Raw genomic sequence first — 25,534 nt, forward strand, 5'->3', positions numbered from 1 at the left:
TACGCTCATAAATACATGTGAACAATGCGACAAAAAAAGAAAAGAAAAGGAAAACGGACCACCCTGAATAACTTTCGATCTAATGATTGGATATTCACATTCTAGAACTGAATTTTAAAAGCTTGAAGGGGTAAACCTCAAATATGCTAATTAATAAGTGCAGACGATATTTTAAGTTATGAAATCACTCACAAAAACGTTCTTCCTCTCAATAAATAATTCTCTCAATACCTTTTTTTCCCAACGGACTACGATTTTTGACCCCCAGCATACGTATCCGCAATCTGGAAATATGGACCACATAGTTGGGTCAGGAGACCGATTCATATTTGGGACTCCTTAAAAATAATTTTACTTTTAGCGTATTTCGCAATATCTCTAGAACTTTTTAAGTGAATTGAAGCATTTTTGCTACACTTATAAAATTCGTTTATCCTAAGATAATTCTATGCAAAAAAATAAATTTTAGTATTTATATTTAGTATATATGATAGGTAACTTGAGAACTCCTACCACAATTCATAATTGTTTTAGGGATTGTTTTGCACTGTATGGTCTTCAATTATCATATAAAATTTAATGGATAAAGGTACTTCAATCACCCATCATAATTGTTCTACCTTACACCATCAGATTTCCATATTTTCTGATCACTATAACATTTCTAAAATGCCTGCTCCTGATACTTGCCAAAAACTACAACTGATGTTTATCTAACTGTCATTTAAATTTTGTACGTAAAATAACTAAAGGTTTCTAAAAACGTGACCATGTACAGTGCGAAAAAAAAATGAACCACCCAGAATAACTTTTGATCTAATGATTGGATCGTCATGTTCTAGGACTCAATCTTAATGCCTCGAAGGGGTGACCTCAATATGCTAATTAATAAGTGCAGACGATATTTTAAGTTACGAAATCAGACACAAAAACGTACTTTTTCTAAATAAACATACCCTTTTTTTTTGACGGATTCAGATTTCTGACCCCCAAATGATAGGGGGTAGCCGCAATCTGGGAAATATGGTTCCAATAGTTTGGTCGGGAGAGTGCTCCAAAATTTCGACCCTTCAATGTTAGTTTTACTTTTTGCGTATTTCGCCATATCTCAAGAACTTTTTGAGCGAATTCAAAAATTTTTGCACCCAATTATAAAATTCGTTTATCTAAAGCTAGCTTCCATGGGAAAAATAATTTTTAGTAAATATTTATTATTTTTCATAATTTTATTTAATAATGGTTGAAAAAATGTTGAACGTTAAGACATTTAAGTTTTTTCATAATTTTAAAGAATATATTTTTACGAGGCTAAATACAAAATCAGCAAAATCGGTTGAATGGTTTATGAGAAAATAAATTTCAAAAATTTTAATTAATTTTATTAATTAATAATTTAACTTATTACATTTTGCAGACTGCGGCTACCCCCTATAATTTAGTTAGAAATCCGAATCCATCGAAAAAAAAGTATGTATATTCAGAGAAAGTACGTTTTTCTGTCTGCTTTCGTAACTTAAAATATCGTCTGCACTTATTAATTAGAATGTTTGAGGACAACTCCTCGAGTCATTAAGATTGAGTCTTAGAATGTGAAGATCTGATCATTAGATCAGGGTGGTCCACTCTTATTTAACGTGCACTGTACATTGCTCATACGTACAAAAATGGAAAAGTATATTAAATGTACAGAGAACAGGGGGAAGAAATTAACCAACCTGAATGATTTTTGATCTAATGATCGGATCTTCACCTTCTAGGATTCAACCTTACTAGTTCGAAAGGATGACTTGAAATATGCTAATGTTCTTCGCATGGGATATTTTATGCATGGGATTATCTTTGGTTTAGCGAATTTTATAATTGTGTGCAAAAATTTTTGAATTTAAAATTTTTTTTTCTCGAGATATGGTGAAATACGTACAAAATAAAATTAATATTAGTGGGTTCAAACTTTGCAGCACTCTCCTGACCAAACTATTAGGACCATATTTCCCAGATTACGGTTCCCCCCTATACAGGGTAATTCAAAATGAATATAGCAATTACAAACTGCTGTAACTATTTAATAAAAAAGAATTTATCGATAAAATTTACACAGGATGTAGATGGAACTTCAAAATTTTGTTTGCATGCGTTACAGATTGTGACTTCTCTTGGTCACACGGACAAATCCGGGAAAAAGATTGTTTTCTAATATTGTATTAATATAGACAAAGCAAAATATATCAATACAATAGTGTGAGGAACATCAAAAAAATTTGTAAAGAAAATGGAACTTATTAAGCAAAAACGTAAAATGAAATAAAAATGAAAAAAAAAAGAAATAAAAACAATCAAGCAAAAAATAGAAAATAAGAATTTAAGAAAATATAGAATGAAACTCGAAATGTAATATATAAAGTGAGTAGCGAATTCAAAAGTACATACAATTACCGGCATTTTTCAAAAATGATTTAAAATGTTTTCGTAACAAGTTTGCCAGATTACAAAATATGAAAATAGAAGCGTAAAGAGAGGATGATGGGATCAACTTATGACGCGTTCTTAATGAAGTACAGAAGCGCGTTTATTCTGATAGCTACCGTGGAGTGGCCTGAATCTGGATGTGCGTAAGTAATAATATTACGGTGGATTATTCAAAGTTTTTAATTAATAAGGCAGAATTTGAATTGTAAAATTTTAACACTAATAAGGTTGAATTTTAATTCTAAAATTTTTATATTGGTGTTTTTCATAGAAATTATTAACGTTTAATGAATTTTTCTTTTTCTTTTAAAAAATTCTTTACTGCATATTAGAAGGTTTTTTGCAACAGATTTGTCCGAATTGGTTTTCTCCATAGTAAAAATATAAATTTAGTTAACAAAGAAATTTTTAATAACATACAAATAAATCAACGATTTCATATAGAATTCAATCATATCAGTTAGATATCCATGGTTTTTTTACTAAATTTTGGAAAATTACGTCGATTTCCCTTTTTGATAAATAAACATTACTACAAATTCTTTTAGTTCAATTCATTTGATTAAGAGTGGTATTTAAATGTATTTTTAATTGTAAGTAATTAATTTATTTATATTAAATTTAAAATCATTTCTTTTATCGTATGAATCGACAATACAGCTATATATATATATATATANAATATATATATATATATTTGGCAGAGCTCAAATCGCACTCCGAAATCGGTGTGCTTTAGTTTTTATCTCAGGAATAGGTAATAAAGGTTGTCTCAACGACATGTTATTTTTCATGGAAAAGGGAAACCTTAGTAATTACATTGGTCCAATGAAATAGGTCGAGGGAATAATATGGTTCTCACATTTAATAAAGGGAAAACTCAAAATGTTAATTTATGCATGCTTGAATGAAAAATAGAAAAAGAAGCAGGGTTTGCATAATAAAGTGTGAGAAAGTGTTTAATTTTGAATTAAGAAGAAGTTTTAGAGATATTAACAGGATTTAGAAAAAGAAATAAAATAAAAAAATTAGTTACAGCCCTTCCCCAAAAATTTTATTTACAATCTAGAAATTTAAAAAAAATATTATTTCTAATACTTTTTCTATGTTAGAAGCACAATTGAAATGGATAAAAATTTTAATATGAATGTACCACCAATATATAAAAGTAATATGAAATGTAAAAAATATACTATTATGAAAACGATAAAAGCTAAAAAAGATGATAAAAAATGACAAAATATAAAAATGATAAAAATTAGGAATGACACATTGGTTATTGGTCGTTATTCTGAGGTTTAAGACTTCAGTATTTTTAGGGAATTTTTGCTGGATTAAAAGCTGTAATCCTCGAAAGGAGGAAAACGGACTCAGCAAAAATTGCTGGGAGATCCTAGTTTCAAATATAACGAATATATTATTAAATTTTTTTTTTATCTATATGTGGTGTTGACCACCAACAGAGAAATCAAACTCACCAACACAGAAAACGAGAAATTATATGGAAAGTTTTGTCAACTGCGGGTATTGCTTGAAGTAAATAAATCATTTTTGTTTAGGTTTTTTATTTATTTTACAAGTATGAAATTGTTTATTGAAATTGTAATATTGAAAGTAATATTTATCGAATAATAAACAGGAGTAAGTAAATTATTATTCTTTTATTCCCAGGATAACCGAATTTTTTATGAGTAATTTCAAGTAATTTTTGTCTCAAAGAAAATGGAGCAACAATTTTGGTCAAACCCCTTTTATGTTAGCATAATTTATCAATTTCAATAAAATTTGCAATTAAATTATTATTTTGTTATGCAAACGAATTTCGACTAATTTTTGTCTTTCTTTAAAAGATGATTTATTGGTGCTCTAATTTCAGCACAATTATTTATAAATTTATTATAAATTTATTATACTCATTATAAATTTATAAATTTATAATTATAAATTTATTATACTCATTTATTGAATCTTAAAAACGTTGAAGAGATTTAAAATTAGTAGTAGGTTTTAAATTTTCAATTGCTTCAATGTTGTTGTTATCAGGAGTCACTATGCAATTACACATTTCATAACCAAAAAAACTAATTTTAGTTAGTAAAAAAGAACACTACGAAGTCTTAAATTTTGAGTTTTCAAACCTACATATTTCAAAACAATTTTTAAGATGTTTTAAATGATTTTCAAAACTATTAGAAAAAATAATAATATCATCAAAATAATTAGTTGCAAATGAAACTTTTTGTAGTGAAAATTCGGTGGATTGTTCTTTGAAAGATACTTGGGACGTTCTTCCACCCGAATGACAATCTTAGCCAATCGTAGAAACCATTTTTGGTGACCATTGTTGATTTTTCAGCGTCACTAGGATGAATTTGAATATCCCAGTAACAACTGATCATGTCAGAGCGACTAAAATAAACACTGTTGTCTAATTTGTCTGCGAAGTTTCTTATAGGGGTAATGGTTCTGCATCTAATTTAGTTATTTGATTTAATTTTCTAAAGTCTACACGCAATCTACTTTTTTTCATTTTAATCTTTTTTAAAAGCTAAAGTTACTGGAGCCGTATAGGGTGAGGAGCTTTCTTTAATTATGTTATGATTTAATAATTCTTTAATTGGTTAATTTTTATTGTTTTGGGGAAGTTTTGTATTTGGTAAGTCTGATGATAATCTTACTCTTTGAGGTTTAGTTCCTATTGTCCCGACATCGTATTTATCTTTAGCAAAAATATTTTAAAAATGTTTTAAACCTTACAGAAGTTCGGAATTTTTTCACCATCTTGGATGTGCAAAATTCCTGACTTTGACAATGCGGATCCTCATTGTCATATTTTGTTTCATGAATATTTGAAAATTCAAGATTATTTTCAATTTTACTACCTAAATCTTTATTTTTAAATTCATTTCTTATTTTCTTTTCTTTAAATTTACTTTATTTACATTTTTGACATAATTATTTTTTTTATCTTTATATCGAAAACTTCATTTTCTTAAAGATATTCATGAAGATTTTGCTGAACATTTTTTTAACATTAGTGTTATTTGATTTTGATTTACCATTCTTTCTTTTCTTCACTTTATTTTTTCATTGCTTATTTTTTTTTAAAACTTTATCTTCGTTATCGGTGCTATTATTACATTCTTTAACCTGGATTTCTAGAGCAATGTGTAAAGACAAGTTGCAATAATCGGAAAAAGTTACCAATTTTCACAGATTTTGCATTAAAATCTGTTTCACACAATCAATAATTGAAATCCAATATACACTTTTAAACTCAAAATCAAATAACGTAAAATAGTACTTAAAATATAAAATTCTACTGACCTAGCTATTTCCAATTTTTAAATTTAGAGATTTAAATGAGAATTTATAAATTTGTTCTACATTTAAAGAAAAATTTTCTTTCTTTCTGGACAATTAGATTTTCCAAAATTTTGGTTTGGATAACATTTAGAGCATTACTTGCGTCGACATTTAAAAAGATAGTTTTTATTAGTCACAATCGGGTGTTTGTTATTTTTATTTTTTTCATTTTTTAACTGTCAATTTTGAGGTTGGTCACTTTCTTGTTTATCTTTAGGCTGGAATTGATTCTCAGCAGTAAAGATTATAGGTTTGTTTATGCAATTTCGGATTCAGTGATAAACATTAGTAATTCCTCGCTCATCACAAAACTTTTAAGACCTAGGAAGAATCTCCTGGGACACATGGGCAAAAATGACTTGCTTTTTGTTTATTTTTTTATTAAAATTTTCACTTACTTTATGAAATCAAGGTCTAATTTGGAATTGTGGGTTAAAATGCCGACTTGACAGGAATAAGTTTTGATTTTGTAACAGAATATTATAATAATTTGAACTAGCTGAGTTATTAATCAATGGCTACCTTAGTGTAAAGCCTTGATATTTTTGATTTCGTTGCCTATACCCACTACGTTTTGATTCTGAGATTGGTTTATTTTCATTTTGAGGTAGAAGAGTGAGGACATCATATATAATTTTTGAAACAATCGTAAGCCAATCAATTGGGGTTTTGGGTTCTATTAGAACAAAAAGTGTCCTTATCTGTAATCCCATAGACAAACTCTCAATTATGTGTTGATTACTTAAATTTTTTTTTCCGACCTAACTCGACCTTTTCGGTAAAATATGAGTCCTTAGCTTGGCCAGAAAACTTTAAATTTTGAAAATCGTTAAAGCCAAAAGGGGGTGAAAATTATTGTTCCTGAAAAATTTTGACTATTTCTTGAAAAAAATTATAAGTTAAACAGTTATTTATAAATATTTTCAAAGCTGAAACCCGAAGGAGTTTTTGAAAATTTTTAAGTTTCTATCGTGAATGAATTTAGAATCTCTAGTTTGTTTTTGAATATGTCGGAGCCCGGCTGTGAACTGATTACCAATGTGGGGTTCAAACATTAATATGTCTGGTTTTTCTTGTTTATCACGATTAAAATTTAAATTTCAAGAACTAATGTTTAATTCATTTTAATTATTTGATGCTTCCAGATTTTCTCAAATTTGGAAAATTTCTCAACAGGTGTTAAATCATTATACATGATAAATTTATAATTCCTTGAGGGCATTCAAGCATTATAATTAAAAATTACATTTAGAAGAAAAAAGTTCAAATATTTTAATTGCTTGATTTTCTTAACCCTAGGTACATTGTTGAAGAAAAAATTTAAATTTTAACCATCGAATCAATCAAAAATGTAAACTGTAGCACATTAAACAATGAAATAGATTATAGTTACTTAAAATATTTTCATATTAATTATAATACTGAATAGACTAAATTAACTGAATCAAAAGAAAATTTATTGAAAGGAAATAAAAAATTCAATAATTGCAATAAATTTTAAAAGTATTGTCGAATTGTAAAAATAAACAAATCTGATAAATTATGTAAATAAGTTCAATATATAAAATACAAATATTATTAACTAAAACATCAAAGATGAGGGAGAAAAAATAATAAATTATAATCAAAATCACTAAATTCTTTTTCTATTTAAACACTAATTACTTTCATAAATATGAAATATTTCGAAAATCATCACTAGACTTGAAATCAACAGATCAAAACATAATATAATCATTAATCATCAATATGAACTCCATGAAAAAAACAATACTATTTGTCAGATGAATAAACACTGGTTAAAATTGTTTCAAAATATTTAATACAATAAATCAAATTTAATAACAATAAAATTGAGTGCATGAAAATTTAACTTACGTCCTCAAGTCCAATCGTGTGATTGCTGATAGAGTGCCATTAAAAACAAAAATTCAATAATAAATAATCTAGCTGCTGATCCGTATTTAAGAAGCGTTTGGAAAACATTATTCAACACTCTGTTCTCCTCCAAAAAAGTTTATTATTAGTTTTATGAACTTTTCAATTCTTAATTCTTAGGCGAATAAACATTAAGTTATCATTTAACGTAAAAAAGGCTCCTGATTTTCCCTTTTCTACATATTTTCAAGAACTTCTTGAGAGTTGTAATTTTTATGCTATTATATTTTTTCCAGGCAACAGAAACAAAAGAATAGATTACTTTTTGATAGCATGAAAATTTGGAGGCTATTCCGAAACTCCTTAAATGCAATTTTTCATTTTTTTCCATCTTTTTTTTAATATTTTAAATGGAATTAAAAAACATTCATCAGAAAATTCTATTATAATTTTTATTGTATTTTTACGTTGAGGAAGTTAAGTTTTTTTTTTTGTCTATACAAACTGGAGACAAAACTTGCTTATTTTTATGGATTTTTTTAAAATGATTCCCTCTAATCAAAGCAAATAAAATTGCTTTTAGATCATAAATAAAGATAAGGGGACTTACCTCTGTGTCCAATTTTTAATATTAAATCATCTTCAATCACTCTAGAACCACTTGAGGATGATTTACTCAGTCCTGTTGTTCTCGGAATCTTAGAGCGTCTGTCACTAGAAGAACATTCTTCTTCTATGTATGTTTTCACTGTAAATGGGCTACCATTGATGGGTTTTCCAAGTAATTTGATACTCAGCTGATAAGTACCTTCTTTTTCAACCATATATAAGATGTGATAAGTTCCATTTTTCTGGTCGGCTATTTTAGGTTTCCATGAAAACTCTGATGATATTAGTTCGACATCAAAAACAGCATCCCTTACTATTTGACTATGGCGATCTTTAGCAGTCACTACCACCAGCGTTTGTTTGTTGATTCTACACAGTTTAAGACCTTCTCCAACTGCTGTACACTCATGTGCTACTGCACTATTGCTTATTAAATTACCAACTTTTAAAATGGCTGATTTTGCAGATTCGGCATCTTCTGCTTCAAATAATATAAAACTATTTTCTTCTGGCATTTTTTGAATTCTCATGGTTGCTAAATCTTCTAATTTCTCGGCGATTTGTTTAGTCACTAGTATAATTTCAGTTTCACTCCCATAACATAATGCATTTTGAGTGAATTCAGAATTGACAGTAATGTTTGAAAGACACATATCAAGCAAAGCCTTTTGTTCCTCCAGCACTTGTCTTTTCTTGGCAGTGATTTTATCTAATTCTTCAATAAGTTGACTTTTTCTTTTAGCTATAGCTTGTTCTAAATTATGAAAGCACTCTAAAATCATTATTCGATTTCTCTCATCATTATTAGCCAATGAAAAAATTACGTTACTAACCTCTTCGATAGCCTCTTTTAAAGTTGGAATTTGATCACATGCTTTTTCCATTAGTTGACGTAAATGATATTTTTCATCTTCGGTAGCTTCAGTCAGCTGTGATGTCATATGTCCAGCATGCTCGTCTATAGAATGCATGTCAATATTGTATCTTCAATATGTTTGGAATAGCATAGATATAAATTACAGTGAAAACATTTATTGCACACAAATGCTAAAATATTATTTTACAAACCTCTGTTTTTTGGCAAAATAAGCTGAGGACAAGAAAATTTCTGGAGGATTGGATTGTTTCACAAAACATGTGTGTAAAGCATCTAGAAAAGAAAAAAAATGATTCTTCAAAACGATATATATTTAAGCAATATGGTGATCAGATTTAATTACTACTTGAAAACAATAAATTGTTTTTCATTATTAATTATAAAAATAACTTAAAGAATTTTTCCTTTCATATTAAAGACTACTAGCTAGAATAAATATGTTTAATTAATCAATTTATTTTAAGTACTAAATTGTGAAATTGATTTTATCTTCAGTAAATTTAACTTCGTAAAAGGTTGAAAGAATAAAAAAGATGTAGTAGCTATAAAATCAGTATGTTTGCATCTCAGAAGCAATTAAGCCGGACTAATTCTTTTGTTGACATTAAAAATCACTACCATATTAAGTTCTAAATCATTTTTTTCGTTGATTTGTTATTTTGTATTTTAAATATTGAATCGATGATTGGCTTTCTTGTCCAGACTTTTAGACATGGAAATATCGTTTTACCAGATGCGATTTTACTTAATAGATAAGCCGAAAAGTTGGAGTAAGTAATAAGCTCGATATCTTAGTGATGTTGCAAACGGAACTATGTTTCGATCAGTTAGTTTCAAGGAAGTACGTGGTTTACTGACCATACAACGTATTTGCGCCAAGTAAGCGAACGGCGATGAACTGGAGTAGCAGCTTGACTGAGAAAATTTCACCAACTTGAGGACTGTAGTAGTAGCACTGAGATTTACAGTCAACCTGTTCGTAGCCACTTGCAAAACTTTTGTCCTCTGAATGGGTTACTAGTATTGTTCATATGTGAAACTAAGTTTCACCTACTGACAAAAAGTGTTTTGCAACTCCCAGTATGTTCACTGCTCTTTTGAGATCAATGTGATTTTAAACAATGTGAAGTTTCATCAAGCTATTCCAGGTAGCAAAAAGATATTATCTAACATTAGAACGATGCAATATAATACTGCTGTGCTAGAATCTCTTGAATCCTATCTTCTTATATTAGAACTAATATTACATAAGATTAAATAGTATTAAATCTAGCATTCGAACCTTAAAAATTATAATTTTTTTCAATATTTTTTATCCAGCCCCACCTTTTTTCGAAAGGGCATAACAAAATTATTAATAAATAAACATTTATTCATGAAAGAAAAGAATAAATTAAATACTACTTAAAATATCATTTTTAGCCGATGCAATTTTACATCAGAAAACACAAGAAACTATTTGCAGAGGTAAACTGTTTTTGTGAACGATATAAAACTGGACAAACTTTTTAAACTGTTGAGTTGTAACTCTTCACAATTGTTTACATCGCCATAGTTCCATCGTCGCCATTGTTCGTGGTCTGCAGTTGCATGAATTTTTCAACTTCAAAGGTATTTATAATTAAATAATTCTTTTAGTAAACTTTATAAATTTCTATGATAGATACGCAAAACCTTAAAGTAATATAGGTAGCGTTTTTCCTTTAGTTAAAAATCAGCTAGAAAAGCAATCTAAAGCACTTCAATACATGATGTATTAGACAGGATGATGATGTAGAAACATTCAGTGTACTTAGTAATCTTGACCGCTTAATCAAAAAATTCCAGAATTTAATGATTATGTATCTAATGAAATCCGTAAATATTATGATTGTGCCCATTCTTTACAATTAGTAAGCATAGTAAGATAAAAAAAAATTAAGTATCTGCGCAAACATTCCAAAAGTATCTGCAGGTTCACAATATTTTTTTTAGTACAGAATGATATTATTACAGTACAAAAGTGTCAAAAATTATTTAATTATTTAACTTATTTATTTATTCCTGGCAAAAAAACAAACAATAAATACATGCACTTTAAAGCATTAAGAACATTAGAGAAAGATTAATATAAATATAATTATAAACAAAAATGAGTTAAAGAACTACATTCATATTAACTTTTAACACTAAACATATCATACCCAGACGAAAGACCGGTAATATTAATAATTTTGCCCCCGTAATTCTTCATTGCGAAATCCATTTTTAATTTTTCGTGTCAAACGTGGGCAACTATGTTTCATTTTTATTAATAAACAAAACTGTATTAAAATATTTCACCGTAATTGTTTATTTTTGTTGTAAATCAATAGTTTACTCTTCCGCTAGCCATGGTATCACTAATTTTGGGGTTAAGTGAGCAGTATCTTTTCGGTAGTAGCACATTTACAACTAAACAACCTTCGTCTTCCTAGCATAAATTATGATTATGTTGTTGTCTGTTTTTAATTTTATTTTTTTCCCTGAAAATGCTTTTTTTTAAATATGGATGCTTTTTTCAGTATTAAAAGAATAGATAAAAAGCATCTTAAAAAATAGGAGAATATCTGCCAATGTATCTGCGCATGACTTTGCTCCCGTGTGTCTATATTATCTAACTATGTCATTAGGTAGTTCGCGCTTAGTAGTTGATTACTCTGTTAAAACGTATTGTCTAGCTATAAATAATAAGTATTGTAGTTAGCTTAGAATAGGCTCGTAAAAACAATGTTTACTAGGTTGTTCTCATCTGACAGAATTTTCTGCAACAGTGAGAAAGATAAAAAATAATTATCAGTAAACAAGTTTGCCATGTTAAAATAATTATTAATTAATCGGCTACTTTTCAGTTAAAACCATTACCAAATTTTTGAAATTTTACTCATAAGGCGAACTCTACTGTTATTTTCTGTTTAATATATTGTAAAATAATGAATTTTATTTTTATTTTATTTCTTGACTATAGAATGATTCGCATGTTTTTGATGCATCGTTATTTATGTTAATTTTTAAATTATAGCAAATTATTAAAAATAAACAACAATATGGTCTATTTAATGTGTGTTTACGTTGAATGAAGAGCAGAGCTGAGAAGGAATTATAATGAAATGTCAATAACAATATTTGTAAAAATCTTTAAAAAATTTTGGACATAAAAATAAGAAGAAATAAGTATGTCCAAAATATAAACAAACTTAAAGAAAAATAAAATAAAAAACAGACTTTAATATAAGGATTCAAATAGCAAGACTGAAAACAATCTTGATCTTTAAAATATTCTTGAAACAAAATATGATAATGAGGGCTCGCATTGTCAAAGCCATGTTGACGGAATTGTGAAAATCCAAGATAGTGATGGTAATTCCCAACTTGAGGAAATTTTAAAGGAGTTTTCAGATGTTTTTGCTCAAGATAAATACGATGAAAGGACAGTTAAAATTGAACCTCAAAGGGTAAGATGAACATCAGATTTACCAATGTCCTTACGAGCATTCAAAACTTCCCCAGAACAAGAAGAAATAGATAAAAAAAAATTGAAGACCTATTAAAGCATAACAAAATTAAGGAAAGCTTTTCTCCCTGTTTGGCTCCAGCAACTTTAGCTTTTAAAAAAATTAAAATAAAAAAAGTAGATCACGTATAGACTAATCAAATATCACGTCACGTAATCGCGTACCAAATCACGTATATACTAATCAAATGCAAAACCATCACCTCTCATGGAATCTTTTAGACAAAAATAAGGCAATGCTTTTTTTTTCTTTTTAAGTCGCCTGGATATGGTCAGTGGTTTCTAGAATATTCAAATTCCCCCTGATGACAGTGAAAAAATTCCATTTTTCACCAATAATGGGTTTTACGAATTTCCATTTGGATGGAATAACGATTCAAGTATCTTTCGAAGAAAAATAAGCTGAATAATCACTAAATATAAAGTTTCATTTACATCGAATTTTTTTGATAAAATTATTATTATTTCTAATAGTTTCGAAGAACATTTAAATCACCTTAAAATATTTTGAAATATGCAGATTTGAAAACCTAAAATTGTAAGCTTCTAAGCGTTCTTTCTTTACGAACTAAAATTCAATTTTTAGGTTATGAAGTATATAATGGTATAGTGACTCTCGATAACAATGATATTGTAGCAATTAAAAATTTAAAACCTCCAATTAATGTTAAACTTCCTTAAAATTGTTTTGGTTCTCGAAATATGCGTAGTAAATTTATAAATAACTATGCTAAAATTAGTACATCTTTGAATTATTTCTTGACGAAAGATACAACTTGTTGTTGGACTCCCAAACGTCAAGAAACATTTGGAATTTTAAAAAATGCTTAGATTTTTACTGTTTTTAAAATGCTTAATCTTAAATTAATGATAACGACAGTCAAAGTGGTGGTGGAGCAATAATAACAATATTGATATCAATAATAGAAACCATTTTTCACATCTTTTGCAATTAGAAAAAATTCATAAAACCCCAACAAAATGATAATTTAATTGGAAATTTCATTGAAATTGATAATGTTTTACGCTTACATAAAAAGAGTTTTACTAAAATCGTTGTTCCATTTTCTTTAAGTCATAAATAATTTGAAATTATTTATAAAAAAATCGGTCATTCTGGGATTCAAAATTTTTTTATATACTTACTCCTGTCTATTATTGGAAAAATATAACTTTAGATAATTACAAATTTTAATATGCATTGTCATACCTGTTAAATGAATAAAAAACCTATACAAAAATGATTTGGTTTACTTCAGGCAATGCCCTTAGTTTGCAAACCTTTTGAAGTAATTGCAATAAATAGTATAGGTGGTTTTAATTATTATAATTCTACTAAAATAATTAACTTTAATGCTTGATCATCACATATGTGGTCTTTTGCATCTAAATCTGTAACTACAGAAACTTTATAAACTTTTTGCACCAAAGTTTTCAAATTTAAATTCTTTAAAGTATTTTCAGCTATAGAAACGCAGCATTTACATATTCTAATTTTAAAAAATTTCTTAAACATTTTAAAATTAAGCAATCATTAAATGCAGCCCATAGACTAATGGAAAAGATGAACGTTTAGGACAAACTATAGTAACGCGTTTAAAATATAAAATTAATGATTCTTCTTAAAAAAAAAATCCTTAGCCTAAATTATTAAAATAAGTAAATGAAGAATATAGTTTGACTCCACACTCGGTGACTCCCGGTGGCTGAGCGGTAGCGCTTCGCGCTGTCGTGCCACAGGACCCTGGTTCGATCCTCGGGCCGGGCAAGGTTGACTCAGCCTTTCGATAAATGAGTACCAAGCATGCTTGGGAACTAAACACTGGGTGTTCCGTGCTCGGCTGACCACCTGACCGGAACATATGCTCCTGCATCCCAGAGCCCAAGGTCAAGAAAACTGAGATGGACACAGTAGGCCTTGGCTCTCTATGGGCTGTCGCGCCACTGAGTTTAGTTTTAGTTTCCACACTCGGTAACTAAATTTCTACCTGTTTATTTAATGTGTGGCACTCTCCCATTCACTCACCCCTTGACAGAGAAAATTTACACACCAACAGAAACTAGAAAAATTGCTGTTGAAATAATAAAAAAAAGAACAATATTATGATCCAAGATTCACTCATATCGAATTTTCCTCTTACGATACTGTAATGTTTGAAGATTTTAAATACCACAATACTAGAAAACCTGCTTAAATACATAAATAGTTCATCGATTAAAATTGCGAAGATACCACCCAACTGGCAAAACTAAAATTATCTCATGAATAATAAATAAATGCAATAATTAAACTTTAATATGTTATAACATTAAAATTAATACCGAATATAACCTCTCAAAAGACGGTTCAGTCAACACCGCAAATAAATAAATTTTTTATAATGTGTTCCTTATATCTGAAACTAGGTACTTCATGTACAATATTACTGAGATTTAGGATTTTCCCCTTTTGGAGGAATACAGCCCCTTATCCAGCAAAATATTGTTCCTAAAAATACTGAATTCTTAAACTTCACTAAATTCAGAATAACCACCAATGTCTTATTTTTCAACAAAAAAAAAACAAAACAAAAAAACAATACTGATATCCTGAACTTGAGAATAACGAGTACTGGGTCATTTTTTTAAACAAAGTCAATACTGAAGTCTTTAACTTCAGCTTGAATTTTTTTTTCTTACAACAAAAAATGTCAACTTCTATTTTCCTATTTTCTTATATCATGTTTTTGAACCTTTGTATTTTTAAAGTGCAAGGGAAATTATAATTGTAATTGAATATATTAAAAGTCATAAGGATGAAGAATGGTATTTATTGATGAAAGACACTCATCAAAAGATACAATCAAATGACTTTGAACTGACAGAAAGTCATAAAAACTATTAAACAAAAAAAAAACTAAAAAAAAAAAAATCGATTCATTTAATTGAAAAGTAGGCTTACAAACATTTATTTACAGTTAATTATGACCTAAACTAGTAACATTTTTATTTTTAATTTTGATCATATTTACGAAAGTGCGCTTCTAACAATTCTTATTACTTTTATATATCGCTTGTATGTTAATAATTCAAATTATAGTCTCTTCATGTTAATTGTGATTCTAACATAGGGAAAGTATTGCAAGTAAATAATATTGATTTAAAAATTTTTTTTACAAGCTAATTAAAGTTTTTAGGGACGGGGATATACCATAGAAAGCTTCTACAAATCTTGCGTCACATTTTTGATATCTAAATTCTATTTCCTGAATTCTAATTTAATATTAAATGCATTCTCACACTTTATTATTCACATCCTGCCTTTTCATTTTAACTATTTAGATTCGAGTATTATAGAATTAGGTTTCTCCCTTTTTCTCATTTTAAGTTTTTCCTTTTTAAGTGTGAGAATCATATTACTCCCTTGACCTATTTAATGAACCATTTGTAATTGTTAAGGTTTCGTTTTTTCCATGAGACGTAACATATCACAGGGACAAATGTTACCTTTTCTTGAGATAAAAACTCAAACTCACCGATTTCGGAGTTCGATTTGAGCTCTGCCAATCTTGAAATAAAATGTATATTCGATTCATTTGTTTCCTGCTTGGTTATCGCTGCCATGACGAAGATCTTGAATGGGGATTCCCTGACTAAGATGGAGCTCCATCTTAAGTCTTAACTCTTTTCATGCAATCGCCAAATATTACCAAGATATCGATTGAAACTAGCACAGAACTATTTTTTTACTTTATAACCAGGGTTCAACTTTATAACCAGGGTTCAACTTTATAACCAGGGTTCAACTTTTTTTTACTTTATAACCAGGGTATAACCTAGGTTCAACTCTGAAGCTTTGTAATTTTTAACCCAATCCAGAAGACATGGGAACTTCCTGTATCAAGTATTGGGAGAAATTTAGCTTCGTGGCTGACTTTTTGATAGAACTAACCCGCATTTGCGTTACATGGGAAGGAAAACCACGAAAACCTCCACCGTTAGCCTGACAACAAGGGAACTCTAACCCATAATTCTGTCTACAGCTAAGGATATTTTACGTCAGCACTGTGGACGTTGCGAGTCAGGTGGGAAATTCTTATCGATCTGCCATCGGTGAGATTCGAATTCGGTTTACCTCATTGGGAGTTGAGCGTTTTATTTCTTAAGCAACAACGGCTAACACATAGCTATTTTATGTTATTTTATAACCATCTTTGAGCAGCTCAGTCAATTTTGAGTTTAACACTACTAATGTTCTACTCCATAGTCTTGTAGTTTTGAACCTTATCTAGAAGACATGGGAACTTCTGGTCCAAGTGTTGGAAGAAATTTGCCTTCATGGAGAGCTTTTGGATGGAACTAATCAGCATTTGGAGAGAAAAACCTCCTAAGGTTAGCCTAACCCCTATGACGACCTAAGTTCAACTCTGTAGCCTTGTAATTTGGAACACAATCCAGAAGACATGGAAACTCCCTGTATCAAATATTGGGAGAAATTTTTCATCGTGGTGGACTTTTTGATAGAACTAATCCGCATTTGCTTTACAGGGAGAGGAAAACCACGAAAACATTCCAAGGTTAGCCTGACTGCAGGTGAACTCTAACCCCTGATCTATCTAACACTAAGAATATTTTACGTCAGCTTTGTGGTCGCTGTGAGGCGGAATTCTTATCGAACAGCGGATTCGAACCCGGTTTACCTCATTGGGAGGTGAGTGCTCTAACCCTTAAGCAATGACGGCTCACACAAAACTATTATACAACTTGTTGTTGGACTCCCAAACGTCAAGAAACATTTGGAATTTTAAAAAATGCTTAGATTTTTACTGTTTTTAAAATGCTTAATNAAGGGAACTCCTGGTTCAATTATTGGGAGAAATTTGCTTTCGTGGAGGACTTTTTGAGGGAAATAACTCGTATATGCGTTGCATGGAGAGGAAAACCACGAAAACCTCCCACGGTTAGCCTGACGGTAAGGGACTCTAACCCATGATCCGTCTACCACTATTGTATGTATTGACACTTGTGTACAATTTTTTGATTATTTCGACAACTTTACTTCTGATGTAGATATTTTTATATGTGATGATTTTAGTATTTATTAATAATGTCGCAAAGATTAACATCACACCACCTTATTAGGTAATCATGATTTAGAGCCTGCAAGTAAAAAAAAAAGAAAAAATACTGATGAAATGCTTACATTTAGGTATGATTACAAAAAGAAAAATGGTTTTTTAAACCTATGGTATCTTTTAAAGAACGGCAATTGAAATTTTATTCTGATTTTCAGTGATATAAATAAAGCTAATTTTTAAAATATACTTTTTGGCATTTCCAAAGAAAATATTCTGCTCAAAAACTCGAAAAATAAGTTTCTGTTTTGGTATTCTCTTGAAACTAAAAATCTGTTAAAACAAAAGTTATGAGCCCGAAACATTGCAATAAAATTCAAGAAATTTGTTTAAATCTCTTTGAACATTTGGAAGCAAAATTACTAAATTACCCTTGTTCATAAAAAGTTTAAATGATTGCGAAAACTAAAGGTCTATAACTATTTCAGCCTTTTTAAAATATATTTGTTAGCATTATAAAATAATTTTCAGTTAAGTTAAAAGTTATATCACACATACGTAACAGGTGTAATGCCTACAAGATATGATCGATTGCTCTAATATTTTAAATAATTAATTTTTTGTTGTAAAATGTCTCGTAAATATAAATTACACGTTTATAATATATACGTAATTATAAATTATTTGCAAGCTCATTTTGCAAACATAATACATAAAATTGTTTAATTTATACAGCCTTTTAACTAACATGGTAAAGACTTGATTTTTTAAATATGTCTTTCACTATTTTTAAAAAGTTGTGTTTAAAAGTTGTATTGTTGCAATGATGGTCATTTTTTTCTTTCTAATTTTATACGTCACTGTAACTTTCTGTAGTGTGTTTTGTTTTTAAAATAAATATTTCAACAAATATATTAAATATAAAAAAATTAGTGTTAATGACATTTTTATGAGATTAGTTTAGTTTTCATAATATCCAATCTAAAAGCTTGGAATGACTTACAACAACATATATTGAATGGCACTTGAAGGCAGAAATATTTACTCATTCTTCTCTTAATTTTAGAGGTCCCAAATGAATCTATAAAATCACTTTTGAGGAAAGCGTGACCGAAAATATGAAAACTAGTTCAGAAAAATAATTAGAAGCACTTTTCATCAAAAGTAATTAAACAAGTATTTTGATAGCATTGTATTTTTTACCCCTAATACAAATTTTTAGCTCAACTTTTGACAAAAATTTATAAAAAGGGAGTTGAATACCTTTTTTTCCATAACTTTGAATCAAAAATTATCTCGAACTATAAATAAAAAAATAATAATGTTACTTTTGGAGAATGGTACTCCTAGATCCTATCTAAAGAATATTTACTCCTAGATAAATAATAAAACAAAATGATTGCCGGGTGGGGCGGCATTTTAATATCATTTACACTACCATCAGCTAACAAGAAATCGATTTGTTATTTACAAAATGCCTAATTTTATGAGAGATTGTGGTTTTAATGATTATTTTGCTGAGCTTAAAATATTTTGAGTTTTGTTTTTATTAAAAAGGCGTAAAAAAGAATCAGTTTTTGTCATAAACTGGAAATAAAGAAGAATCTTACCTCAGAAATAGGGAATCATAAATATAATGTGCTTTTTATTAATGTGTTATTTTAAATCTCGATACATTTTGGGGATGAAAACCGGCAACGTATACCGTCGGCAGCAGAATGTGACGGTGCACTATGGTTACCAAAAGTTGGCGATTATTCGATTTCGCCAAGTAAGGAGTTCAATTGTAGTATTTGGGTGATTCTCTCGAAATATGACAATCCACTGTCCCTTGCTCCAAGATCTAATACTATAATACCAAAAGAACTCTTTTTAAAAAAATAAATAATAAATAGCATTGCTGTTAGCATTTTAAAAGGACTTTGCACTAGCATTGACTGTTTTGTATAGTTAAGAAATTTAAATGAACTTCAAAATTTCATGTTTCTTACATGTCACAAACAATGTTTCTAATAATAACTAGCTTCAAAACTTCTCATAACTTTTTCAATATCTAACTTTTTTTTATCTTAACCGGTGTAATCATTTCTAGAATATAAGCAGAGGGTATTATTTACAAAAACTTCGTTTAAATTAATTTTTTCTGTCAATAATTTGTTTGTCCCCAAAAAATCTGTCATTTTCCTGGCTACTTTTATTTAGTGGTTTATAACCAAAGTAGATAGAGCCAGCAATCAATATCTTATGTTAATAGATTGATTAGATACCCTCCTACATGTACATGCCTTGTTGCATGAATAAAGAACCAATTTTCTGGTTTAAAATCTATCTCAAAAAATTTTTCAAGGTGAGTAGGTTTTTGGGTTGTCACTTTCCTGGCTTCTTGAAATCATTAATAACATAAAAACTACATAGATTTATCTGAGTTATTTTAAGAAATCTTGATGTTTTCTGCGGAATATAAACGGCTCAGGCCAAAATATTAAATTAAAGTAAAGTTATATGTTATAAAATGGCGAATTTGTCATTATCCTGGCTGTCATTTTCCTGACTTATGAATGCCAGGACAATGAAGTGTTACCAGAATTTTTTTAAACTGCTAATACTGTAAGGAGGGAAGGCAAATATTAACATAATACCAAGTTTATGTATGATTGTAGTATGTTTGGAGGTTATCAAAGTTATTTATTTATTTAATGATTGATTATTATACACAATTTTATTCTGTACATATCAGCAACAAAAATTTTTTTGATTCTTCCTACAGCGGATAAAAAGAATCAATTTAAGCAATTTATGGTCCATCTAACATAAAGGCTTAAGTTGAGTTACTTACTATTAACTTAAAATGACTGTTTTTTAAACTTCTAAGCTAATATGTCATTTTCCTGGCATTCAAGATTTGGTGAGTTTCTACTTTATTTTTTTCTCGAGCAAGTGTCAATAAACTACACTGCTGTCTGTAAGATAAGTGTAACTAAAGAAGTATACAAAAAAAATTTTAGATTATTTTAAAGACTTTAAATTTGAAGAAATTTTTTGGTCCGAATTGTCATGTTTAAAAAAAATCACCCATTTATTTAGTATCAAGAGCATAGGTCAAAATATTACTCTTGTGTTTGCAATCAGATATCAAAGCTTTAATTTGGCTGCTTTGTCATAGATATGTTAGAACAGAAATTGTACAAAACGAATTATTGTTGGATGTAAAATGTTGCGACGTGTTCATTGTTAAGCTAAAATAACAAAATACGTGAGATTTTTTTTCTACACTATTAACAGATTTAATTAACTAATCGCATTATTGCGACATCTAATGGGATACATTTTTAGTTTTATTTTCGACAAAGATTTTAAAAACACATACACATACGACTTTTTGACGTGTTTTAGAGCTCAAATTACCATTTTTATACATTTTTGAATGGTTAAAAAAAATTCTGCTAAACACCCTGGTCAATCCCCTGAAATTCTATTGTGTTAATACTTGGTTGTAAGCAAGATTTTACTTTCCATTTGTTTTATTTAAGACATATCTTTTCATTTTAGATATAACTTTTTTTTTAAAAAAATTTAAGGATATTTAAGATTCTTCCTTTAAAAATAGTCAAATTTTATAAATAAAATTGCGTTTAAAACGTTATTAAAATATGTCTAAACTATATAGTAGTAACTTTATAAGTACAATGCGCAAACGGACCACCTTGAATAACTTTTGATCTAATGATCGGATCTTCACATTCTGCATTGTATTTTTCTATAGATTACAAAATTATACTAATTATTTCTCAGTTATTTTACAGTAAGTGTAGAACAAAGGAGAATTTTCGAGGCGGTTGAAAAGCCATAACTAAACACTCGAAATAGGAAAAAATAGAATTTGAATTTTACTTGCCACAAAATTGTCGACAGCAGACAAAATTTTCGATAATAATGGCAGATTTTTAACAAATTAGGCCAATTAGGGTATGTTACATTTTCAACCGTCATTATAAATACTTTTGAACTTTTACTTTTAAATTTCATTCACAATATCATGGTCAAAGCAGCTCATACCTGAAGAAATTTAGGAAATTTTAAAGTTAAGATTTGAAATTAAGTCTATTTTTGAAGAGTAAGAATTACAAATCACCATTACGCAGCTAAAATCACGGAAAGACAACTTTGAGAAATTCAAAAATCAGCAAAACACCAAAATTGTTAAACAAATCATTAAAAATGAAATGAGTCATATTGATTCAAGCCTTCTCATTTCGTAGATGGCTTCATGACACCAAAACGTGCTAAATGGGTCGAATTCCGTTGTCTTAAACTACATAATAAACAAGCAAGATTAAATCGGGCAAATATAAATGTATTAATGTGTTGTTCAGCTACGAAGAAAATTGGGAATTTATGTTGTTCTAGACAGCATAAGTTATTATCAGTATGCGAAGCGATGTATTTAGAAGTCAACATATGGTGGTGGGGTTCTTTTGCCATCTATGGATAAACCAGTTTCGAATTTTTGAGTGGTTCTGAAACCTCAGTGGACTATCAATGTTCACCGACAACTAACTTTTAGAGTTATATTAGATGAACCGAAATAGATTTTTCAACAAAATAATACCAACAAATCTATTTTGACACAATAATCGTTTAGAGCTAAAAATATAGCAGCTTTGTACTGCATCTCATATAGTCCTGACANTCCCAAAAATTTTTTTATTTTTTTTTTGGCCGCCTAACTGGCGTTTATTTGTAGAATTGCTCATATACCCATAGAAAATGCTTATAGATATTGTTTTACAAGCTTTATGTAGAAAGGGAAGGCGGTATTAAGCAGTACTGAAACCAAAAGAAGGCATTAAAGCAGCATGGCTTTCAGAAAGCAAAGTACTTCCAATTGAAAAGTGTGTTTTTCAGTTAGAGATGTACTGGGTACCCGGTCAGTACCGTCTTTGCGCATGGCCACACCCGGGTATTTCCCCAACATTCTAGGAGGTATTGATTTCCCCCTGAGTGCCCGAGGGCCCCAGGTACTCAGGGGGCCTTGAGAATCTTACTTTTTATAAATTGTATTAAAAAAACTAAGACCAATCAAAGTTACCTTATATATTTTTTTAAATAAGTATATTATTTTGAATAAAGTGTGTATCATGTTGTTCTTTCTACTAATAGTGATTGATTATCTTGCAAACAACAGTGATTTGAATAATTTATCACCAGGGAAACTAAAAAAGGTAACCGAAGTTTATTTTTCTACGTTCCAATGAAATTTTTATGTGAATTCAGTTTTTTGGGATATACTAAAAACAAATTTAAATACATTTAAATCAAAATGTATTTAAATTTGTTCAAAATATTGCATATGTTAAAAATGCTTTATTTTATGTATGTGAAATTTTTTAGTTCGATTTTAAGCAGTATGACATGTTATAAGGGCCCAAAACATTTCGTTGCTGGGGGGGGGGGGGGGCNTGGGGGGGGGGGGAGTGCATGCTATTAAGACGACCCTGTACCCGGCAATTATCCGGTGCCCTGCCCAGGATCCATCAGTAGAAATGTATTACCCGATATCGCGTACCCGGCCAATTTTATCTGTTATCCAGTGACGGATAACATTTATGTTCCACTCAACCCTATTTAGAATTTGAATTCATATTTCAGCCTAAAAACTATTCATAATAATAATTGCAATTTTGAAAATTCATGTATTCCATTAGTTTTCTAATAATCAAGTTGAAATAATTGGTACGGCATATTTTACTCTTTAGTAGAATTTTAGTTTAAGGAAACCTTGGAAGAGTGGACACTTTTGGGATAGATAAAATATATTCACTAAAAATAAATGTTCATTTTGAAGTAGGAATTGATAAATGACAGGGAATTTTATTGATATTTATTTAAAGTTTAAGTTAAAAAATCATCATAAATAAAATTCATAGATAATCGAAGAAAAATATGATATATTGCTCTCATACTCAATTGTATTATTTTACTGTCATACTCAAATTGTTTTCAATTTGTTGTTAATGCAATTATTTGGGATTGTCGGCTAAGTATTTCAAAGAAACATAATAGCATTTGCAAACAGAACTTAAAATATTTTCTTACAAATGTCACATTAATTATTCTAATGTTATTTCGAATTTGAACATCAAAAAAGATTTATTTTCTAGTAAATAAATGAATATGTTAAATGATTCGTACCTTTATACTTAACTAATTTAACTGTAGCGCACCTTTACGATTGTTTAAGGTTTTGTCAACGAACTAACTGAGATGTTTATTATCGAAAGTAAATTTAAACAAAAAATCCTTCCAAACAATTTAAAAATAATAAGTGTAGTTTGGCTTATTGAGCTTTACGAAATTTGGGTAGACAACCTTTTCACTCCACACGCTCTAGTGCAGTTGATCATGTGATCTGTTGTCATAGTAACAGTAGTCACACTTCTCCGCATGTCGCCACATTTGGCTCAGAATCGGTACTTCTTTTCTTATATCTATTTTAATAACATTTCCTAAACAACTTTTTTCTAAAAGATTCAACAGTCCGTGCATCTAATTAGTCTTAAAAAATGCAAGAAAATTTATAATAAAGAAGAGTATAATGCGTAAAAAACAGAAGAAAAAAAAAAGAACGTTCCGATTAATTTATAATATAATGCTCAGATTTTTACGTGCGAGACTCAATCTTAATGATTTTTGATCCAAACCATAAATGTTCTAACTTATTTGTGCAAATGATGCTTTATTTACGAAATCAGACTCATAAACGCACTTTCTCCGAATAAACACAACTTTTCGTTTTAATACGTTAAAGTATTTAGATTTTTGACTTTCAAAATATGGGGTATAGGCAAATTTATCCGATTGAAATATTTGTAGTTTTAAATGACAAAACTAGAAATTTGAAGGAAATCGGTTGATTAGTTCATGAGTAGCAAAACTTAAAATGTGTAACTTCTTTGTGATGGCGAAACATACAAAAAGGGAAATTAATATTAAGGGGTCCAAGTTTTTGGCTGATCTCTTGTCTAAAGTATTTGTACATATTCTCCAAATCGCGGCTTCTCTCCCCCCCCCCTATGTTTTAAGTGTCAAGAATCCAAATTCATCTCAAAAAAGGTATGATTATTCAATAAAAATACGTTTTTGTGACTGATTTCGAATTTTAAAAAATCGTCTAAACAAATTAATTTGCATACTTAAGTTTAGGCTCTCAAACCAGAAAGATTGAGTCCGAGTTCATGATAATACGATAATTAGATTAAAAGCTTTTCTGGGTGCTTTTTTTTTTCTTTTAATATTTTGTTTCACAAATTAGTTTTTTTTTCTTTTGTTAAAAACACTCATCTTTCAAAATATGTAAATTTAATAGTAAGATTATTTAAATTGCTAATGTAAGGATGGATAATTTGAGAAATTATCTTGCCATATTTTTTTGTTATCCTGATCTCATCCGAAACATTTCACATTAAAAAGTGTGCGTCAGTTTACTTGAAAATACTTGTATGTGTAAGGAAATGTTTGTAGAAAATTACAAAAGAAAATAAAAACTTGTCTAGTACGAAAGATACGCAGTTCGGAGTATGTATATCATAAGGGTGAGTAATTTGCAAATTTTTTATAATTGCTTAAACTGTGGTATTAATTTAAAACTTGTTTCATTATTACACGGCATGTGTTAATTTGTTTGAAAAAGTTCATTTATGTCAAGAAATAGTTTTAGAAAATTTTGAATAAAACTTGTCGAATGAAAAGCAC

General features: G+C 29.0%; 1 protein-coding gene across 4 annotated transcripts in view; it reads right to left on the bottom strand.

Annotated features, from left to right (window-relative positions):
- LOC107441643 (tripartite motif-containing protein 2) overlaps positions 1-24,159 on the bottom strand; it is a 46,817-nt gene extending 22,658 nt beyond the window's left edge. Inside the window, exons 1-3 of one of the 4 annotated variants that reach the window (XM_071187299.1) lie at positions 23,975-24,159; positions 9,388-9,469; positions 8,321-9,277 (exon numbers count right to left, since the gene is read on the bottom strand). In XM_071187299.1, coding sequence (XP_071043400.1) covers positions 8,321-9,260 — 940 coding nt within the window. In that variant the 5' untranslated portion in view covers positions 9,261-9,277; positions 9,388-9,469; positions 23,975-24,159. Of the gene's footprint in view, positions 1-8,320; positions 9,470-19,392; positions 19,525-23,974 lie in introns of those variants that run through there. The other 3 variants (XM_071187298.1, XM_071187297.1, XM_071187296.1) reach the window with 3 other exon arrangements.
- Between the last annotated feature and the right edge of the window lie 1,375 nt (positions 24,160-25,534).

Source organism: Parasteatoda tepidariorum, chromosome X1 (genome assembly GCF_043381705.1).
Source record: "Parasteatoda tepidariorum isolate YZ-2023 chromosome X1, CAS_Ptep_4.0, whole genome shotgun sequence".
In the NCBI taxonomy this organism is placed as follows: Eukaryota; Metazoa; Arthropoda; class Arachnida; order Araneae; family Theridiidae; genus Parasteatoda; species Parasteatoda tepidariorum.